This window comes from Silene latifolia, chromosome Y (assembly GCF_048544455.1).
Source record: "Silene latifolia isolate original U9 population chromosome Y, ASM4854445v1, whole genome shotgun sequence".
Lineage (NCBI taxonomy): Eukaryota > Viridiplantae > Streptophyta > Magnoliopsida > Caryophyllales > Caryophyllaceae > Silene > Silene latifolia.
In genome coordinates this window covers 323,122,273-323,129,741 of record NC_133538.1, presented here as the reverse complement: position 1 = coordinate 323,129,741, position 7,469 = coordinate 323,122,273, and the positions used below count along the sequence as shown (strand labels likewise).

The 7,469-nt window shown below is 37.6% G+C and overlaps 1 protein-coding gene across 1 annotated transcript; it reads left to right on the top strand.

The window, feature by feature from the left end:
* The first annotated feature begins 2,622 nt into the window (after positions 1-2,622).
* Positions 2,623-3,432, top strand: LOC141631303 (uncharacterized). The gene has a single exon (XM_074443991.1). The coding sequence runs from the start codon at positions 2,623-2,625 to the stop codon at positions 3,430-3,432; it is 810 nt and encodes a 269-aa protein (XP_074300092.1).
* Positions 3,433-7,469: the final 4,037 nt, after the last annotated feature.

The following is a 7,469-nucleotide window of genomic DNA, read 5'->3' as shown; positions in this document are numbered from 1 at the left end:
AAATGGAACACCTTTAGGATCATAAAATTCGAGTTGATAGAAAATTGACTTAATCTTTAGTAGGGTATTCAATTGTCCCGTCTTGAAACTTGATGTTTTGACATTAATTTGACTTCAAAATGACCCATAACAACTTATAGAAAATGGGTGTCTAATATTATATACTCCTTTTTCTCGGTCCTTTGTTTAGCTATTCTATTATAGGTGTCTCAATCAATTATTTACCTTTTTATTTTAGGAATACCTTTGATCGACAATTTGATCCCAACACTCAATTTATTCTACTTATCATCAAACTAAGTGGCTTGATCGGCAATTTGATCGCAACTAGAGGTAGAAAACGGGTCAATCGGATCAGTTTCGGTTCGGGTTCTTTCGGATCGGGTTATTTCAGTTTATCTTTTTTTTTTCGATTTCAGTTCAGTTCAATTCGGGTTGGATTCAGTTTTGACTTTTAATCGGTTGTAGATATTTCGGATCGGTTCAGGCTCGAGTTGGGTTAATATCGGTGCAAATAAAGTTCGATTCGGGTTAATATCAGACCAGATGAGATTCGAGTCAGGTCATAATCGGATCGGATGTCAAGGGATTAGATCTTTATTCAAAACATTGGATATAATACGACTAATTTTTTTTTAAAAAAAGTAATAAATAATGTTTTTTTATAACTACGATATAATATTAATTCATTGACGTCAAATGGATGACAATCATGTACAAAATGACACCCTAGATGTGACGCCTAGGTACATTCGGGTCATTTCGGGTTTCAATGTTTAGTTTCTATCATCAATGTACGGGTTGAAATCGGTTAAGGTATATATCGGTTTGGATTAAAAAATTCAGGTTGAAACAGTTCAGGTTCATTCGATTTTTGGTCTATTTCGGAAATTACAAATTCGGTTCGATTTTGAATCAATTCAGGTCGATTTAGGTTTCGAGGTGAAGTTCAGTTATACCTTTAGGGTGTATGGTCAGGTGTCGATTCAGGTATTTTCACTACTACAGATACAGGCTATAACAATGGTTAAAAACCGTTGTTATATAAAAAAGCGGACGTTGTTAAAGCGTCCGTTGTAAAAGGTTTTAACAACGGTTGGTTTTCTTAAGGAACCCGTTGTTGAAACTATTAACAACGGTTTTAAGTATAAAAACTCGTTGTGGAAAGTGTGACTCAATTTTGGGGGGAAAGTTATAACAACGGTTATAATATACAAAACCGTTAATTTGTCATCCTCATATCATCAAATAAATTGAATTGCACTTTAGGAGTAAGTAAAAAGCTCATGCTTATACGTGAGGATGAGAGAGAAACGTAGAGAGAGAAACCTACCTTTGCTTTTCTGTTAGTTTAGCTTAATCTTCAAGCAATGGCTAGATCTAAGAAAAACAACAAAAATCCTCAAAATTCAACAAATTCACATAAAAAAAACACGAAAAATTCACAAAAAACAGTAGATATTAGTCTGAATTCTTCATCTAAGAAAGGAAAATCACATCACAGACAGTTGCAATTTTCATCGCAGGAACTTGAAGATGACTTAGAGATGATACTTGAGGAGGAAGAAATCTATCAAGATGAACCAGTTCCGCAAATTCCAGCAACAACGAACGACCGACCGATGATACAAATTACTAAGGAGGATGTTGCCGGGGAGATACAGTTCTGGTCATCCTCTGTTTTCTGTTATGTGCTTGGTGCGAACCCTCCGAGTTCAGTACTCACTGGGTTTATCAATCGCGTATGGAAAGCTCAGGGTATTGATAAAATTTCTTTTATGCCTAATGGTATTTTCTTAGTCAGATTTAAGACTAAAGAGCAACAACAATTTGTTCTGAATAATGGCCATTTACTTTTCGATAATAAGCCTGTTATTGTTAAGGAATGGACACAGGATACTGAGTTAATCAAGTATGATGTTAAACGAATTCCAATCTGGATGAAATTATATGGCTTGGATGTCAAGTATTGGGGTCTAGAGTGCCTGAAGAAATTAAGTGGAGTGGTAGGCAGTTTCATTAAGTGTGATGATGCTACCTTTCACATGAATTTCTTAGGGTTTGCTAGAATAATGATTGAGGTGGATGTTGGTCAAGAGTTCCCTGATATTATTACATTTCTTAATGAACATGGAGTGTCTAAGCAGCTTAAGGTAGTGTATGACTGGCTTCCTTTGAAGTGTACTGCTTGTAAGGGCTTAGGACATCTGACTGAAAACTGTAGGAAGGGGATGACCAAACCTGTGAGTCGGAAAATCTGGAAACCTAAGGTAGTACCTGTGCAGAAGCAGCAGAAAGTTGCTCCTAAACCAGTACAGAAAGCACCTGTACAGGTTCCTGTGCAGGCTCCTATACCTAGGACTCCCAATGCCACTGCAGTGGTTATGACTCCAGTTGTAGTGCCTACAATCCCACTGGTGGAGAGCTCCCTCCCTAGGAGATTCTTAACCAGGCTGATGAGGAATGATAGGGGTGAAAAGAGGACGTTTACACCAGGTGTCATAACACCAGGAGGAGTGTCTTTTATGGAATCATTGTCTCAATCATTGTAGAAAACAAGATTGGGGATAATTGAGAATAGAGTGTTTGAAAAAGGTGGTCCTAGAAAGCCTACTGTGGACAATGGATAGGTGTTGTGTATGGAATGTTCGAGGAATGAATAACCCTACAAAGCAACAAGAAATAAAAAGAAGCTTACTATTAAATAAAGTGGGGTTATGTGGTTTGTTAGAAACTAAAATAAGAAGTAGTAATGGTAATAAAGTAAAGAATAATCTAGGTGATCATTGGGCTATCTGCACTAATAGTACTTTACATAGAGGTGGACGCATTTGGCTTTTATGGGAACCTACTGCCTATGATATTAATATCTTGGATGTTCAGATTCAGAGTATTCACTTTCAGGTGATTGACAAAATTAGAAGGAAAAACTTCTGGATGACTGTTGTGTATGGTTTGAACAAAGCTGCTGAAAGGATTCCTTTATGGGATAGCTTAAGGAATTATCATAGCATGATTCAGGGTCCATGGATTGTTGCTGGGGACTTTAATTCTGTGATGGAAGTTAATGAAAGAATAGGTAGGGCTCCTATTTCTCATGCTGAGATTAAGCCTATGCTGCAGACTATTCAGGACTGTCAGCTATCTGATCTTAGTGCGAAGGGGGCTTTTTTCACCTGGAATAACAAACATGAGCATCAGTCCAAAGTTTATAGCAGATTGGATAGGGTTTTCATCAATGATGACTGGATGGATAGCTTCTCTGATAGTTATGTTCACTTTCTTCTTGAGGGAATGTTTGACCATTGCCCAGGCCTCATTTACCTTGAAGCAGAAAGAAAAAAGAAAGGGAGTTCGTTTAAGTATTATAATATGTGGTCATTGGCCCCTAACTACCATGAGATTATTAAGATCGGTTGGCAACAAAAGTGAAGGGCACTCCTATGTTTAGAGTAGTCCAGAAGTTGAGAGGGCTAAAAGCTGGATTAAAAATGTTGAATAGAGACCATTTTGCTGACATTGAAAACCTTACCCATGTAGCTGAATTGTCTCTGAACCACTTTCAAAAACTGTTGGTTGATGACCCACTAAATGAGGATTTATGTCACTCTGAAAGAGAATGTGCCAGGAATTTAGAGGAATTATTGCAGGCCAGAGATCAGTTTCTGAGACAAAAAGCTAAGGGAGACTGGATGCAGTATGGAGATGATAATACGACCTTTTTCCATGCTAGCATTAAACATAGAAGGGCTAAAAATAGAGTGTATCAGGTGAAGGATGTCAATAATCACTTATGCTCTACCCCTGAAACCATCCAGAAAGCCTTTGAGGAGTATTATGAGACTATGCTGGGCTCCTCTAAATGTGTGAAACCTCTCAACAAGAGGATTGCTAAGTTTGGGAATTGTTTGACTCCTGAACATTGTGCTTTATTGATTGCTCCTGTCACTGGGGAAGAAGTCAGGAGTGCTATGTTTAGCATTCCAGGAACAAAAGCCCCAGGCCCTGATGGGTATAGTAGTCAGTTTTTCAAGGATAACTGGAGTGTTGTGGGAGCTGATGTAATTTCTGCTGTTCAGAGTGCTTTTCAGTCTGGGGAAGTTTTGAAACAGTGTAATGCCACCATCATTACTCTTATCCCAAAGGTTCCCATACCTGAGAATGTCATGCAATTTAGGCCCATTGCCTGTTGCAACACTATGTACAAATGCCTCTCTAAAGTGATATGCAACAGATTGGGGAAGGTATTACCTCATATTATCAACCCCTCTCAAAGTGCTTTTGTGAAGGGAAGGGATATTGTAGGGAATATTTTGATTTGCCAGGATTTGGTTCTATTGTATAAGAGAAAGAGTTTCTCTCCTAGAATATTGATGAAACTGGACCTACAAAAGGCCTATGATTCAGTGGAATGGGCTTTTGTAGAGGATATGTTGAGAGCCACTGGTTTCCCTGATCAGTTTACCAAGCTCCTGGTTCATTGCTTCACCACTCCCTCCTTTCCTTTGTCTATTAATGGTGAAAGCTTTGGGTATTTTAGAGGCAAAAGAGGACTTAGACAAGGGGATCCCTTATCACCCCTGCTTTTCACTCTTTGCCTAGAATATCTCAGTAGAGTTTTGTCAGTGATTCAAAAACACAGCAGCTTCAAATTTCATCCTCTCTGCAATAGAATTAAATTGTCCCACTTATGCTTTGCTGATGATCTAATCCTCTTTTGCAAAGGAGATAGAGCTTCTGTAGGGTTGATGCTCCATGCCTTTAAGATGTTCTCAAAATCTTCTGGTCTGTCCATGAATTGCAGTTAATCGAATTTTTATTACAATGGTATTGATGCTCAGTTGGTAAATGATATTGAGAAAGCCACTGGTATGAAAAGAGGAACTGTCCCATTCAAATACCTGGGGGTGACAGTCTCTCAAAAACGACTGTCTGTACTGGATTGCAATGTACTGGTGGATAAGATTGTTGAAAGGATCAGGAGCTTGGGGTCAAGGAAGCTTTCTTATGCTGGACGACTGATATTGATAAAGGCTGTACTCAGTTCCTTGCACAATTATTGGGCTAGGATTTTTATCCTCCCCAAAACTGTCATTGGCAAACTAGAGGCTATTTGCAGATCTTTCTTGTGGTATGGTAATGATAGCAAGGAGAGCCCAATGCTGGTTTCTTGGGAAACAGTTTGCAGAGCAAGAAAGCAGGGGGGCCTAGGGATCAGAGATTTTCATGCTTGGAATCTTGCGGCCATAGGTAAATATGCTTGGTGGGTGGCTCAAAAGACTGACCACCTATGGGTCAAATGAGTACATGCCATCTACATCAAGAACTCCAACTGGGAAGAGTATGAACCAGGAGTTAACAGTAGCTGGGCTTGGCGTAAAATATGCCAGGTCAAGCATTTACTCAAGGATTACATTTTCAGAGCAGATATAGATCATTATAACAGCAAGATAGGGTATCAGTTGCTGAAACCAGATATGGACAAGGTGACGTGGTATCCATGGGTGCTAAATCAGTGGATCATTCCTAAACAGGCTTTTCTTTGTTGGTTGATTGCTCATCAGAGATTAACAACTCAGGATAGGCTGCTTAGAATGCACATTATTCAGAGTAACCTGTGTTTTCTGTGTGGATTACATGAAGAGTCTCATGAGCATCTCTTCTTCTCATGTGCTTTTAGTCAAAGATGCAGAGATTTAATTGCTAACTGGTGTCTGATTGAGTTGCCAAGTTCAGAGGTGATTCAGTGGTGGGTTCAGATGCGAGATCATAGTGCTTGCAGGAAGAAGATTATAGCAGTGATTTTAGCCAGCATTATGTATAATATTTGGAATGTACGAAATGTCAGCAGGGTGGATGGTTTTGTCAGCAGACCTGAATGTATTCTGCAACGGGTCAAGAATGAGGTGAAAATGCGCGTAGGACAGTTACAGTTTAACAGTAGAAATGCTAGTGCTTTAGCTTGGATTGCCTATATTAGCCAACACTAAAAATGATGAGTATGTATGAAAGAGTAATATGTAATTGTATGGGATACTTTTGATTTTAATGAGAAGCTTACCTTTACCCAAAAAAAAAAAAAATATACAAAACCGTTGTTATAACTAAAGACAACGGTTTTTTAATAAATAATCGTTGTTGTTTATTCTTAAAAAATAAAAAAAAAATTAAATTAAATATTACTAGATGCATGCATAATTACGGCCCGTTATAATTCCGATGCATGCATTATTACTGCCATCACTGTGCATATGAACGGACAATATGGAATGAGAAGGGTTAGTAATAAGATTTGAAGCAGCATTGAGAGATATGATGATGATTATGGCACAACTTCCTAACATATATATTAATTAAAAAACAACTCAACCCACACATTGCTTAGTATAAATACATGCATTATCTTAACTAACATTTTCATTATCTCACTATATACATCTCCAAACCCTAACTGCTAAAACAAACTCCAAATAAATTAACCCTACTTAATCTTTCAAAACAAACCCCAAACTCCAACAAAATGAATGATATCATCCTTAAGACTCTTACTATGATCGAGAACAACAACAGTTTCATCCGCCGGTTGCTCCACATTGAGGAAAGTTTCAGGAGCTACCTTGCTGATGCTCGATCCATTCTGAAGGACGCCAAAGAAGATGGCTTGACGGAGCAGCAGCAGTTGCGGCTATATGACGATATAGCAACTGCTGAACGAAACCTCCAAATAGCCAAGGAGGAGAGGACGGATATCATAGAGGAGAATAAGACCCTCTATGAAAATATAAGAATTGCATTTTTTTTAATGTAATTTTTTTTTTAATTTATGTATTTATTATATATATATATATATATATATATATATATATATATATATTAATTATGTTTATCAGCATTCCTCTCTATCATCTTGCTTCATCTTTGTTAATTAAGTGAATAATGACGATAAAAGACGAATTAAGCGAATACTTAAAGAAATAACATAATGGTCGATAAAAACTAACACATACACATGCAAATGAAATAATTAGAAAAAGAAAATAATGACGATGAAAGACGATGAAACCAACAGTGACGGCGAGATTTACCTGATAATTAGACGATGAAATCAACAGTGACAGCGAGAAGATAAAGAGACGATGAGAAAGAGACGATGAGAAAGTGTGTTTTGTGTTTGTGTTTGTATTTGTCTGCTGGGTTTGTGTTTGTGTATTAAGGTTTGTGTTGTGTGGCTGTAGCAGACTTGTGTTTGTGTGGTTTATAGTATGGAAGGTATTGACAACGGTTATAAAGAACAACCGTTGTCAAATAAGTTTTAACAACGGTTGTAAATCAACAACCGTTGTCAAATAAGTTTTAACAACGGGTTCCAAAAGTAACCGTTGTGATTACTTTTCACTAACTTTGCGTCAATTTTGCGCCAAATTATTAACAACGGTTGTGCATGTGTAACCCGTTGTTAAAACTTATAA

Excerpts from the sequence above, each read along its gene's own strand:
- LOC141631303 (XM_074443991.1), top strand. The coding sequence starts at position 2,623 with ATGGATAGGTGTTGTGTATGGAATGTTCGAGGAATGAATAACCCTACA.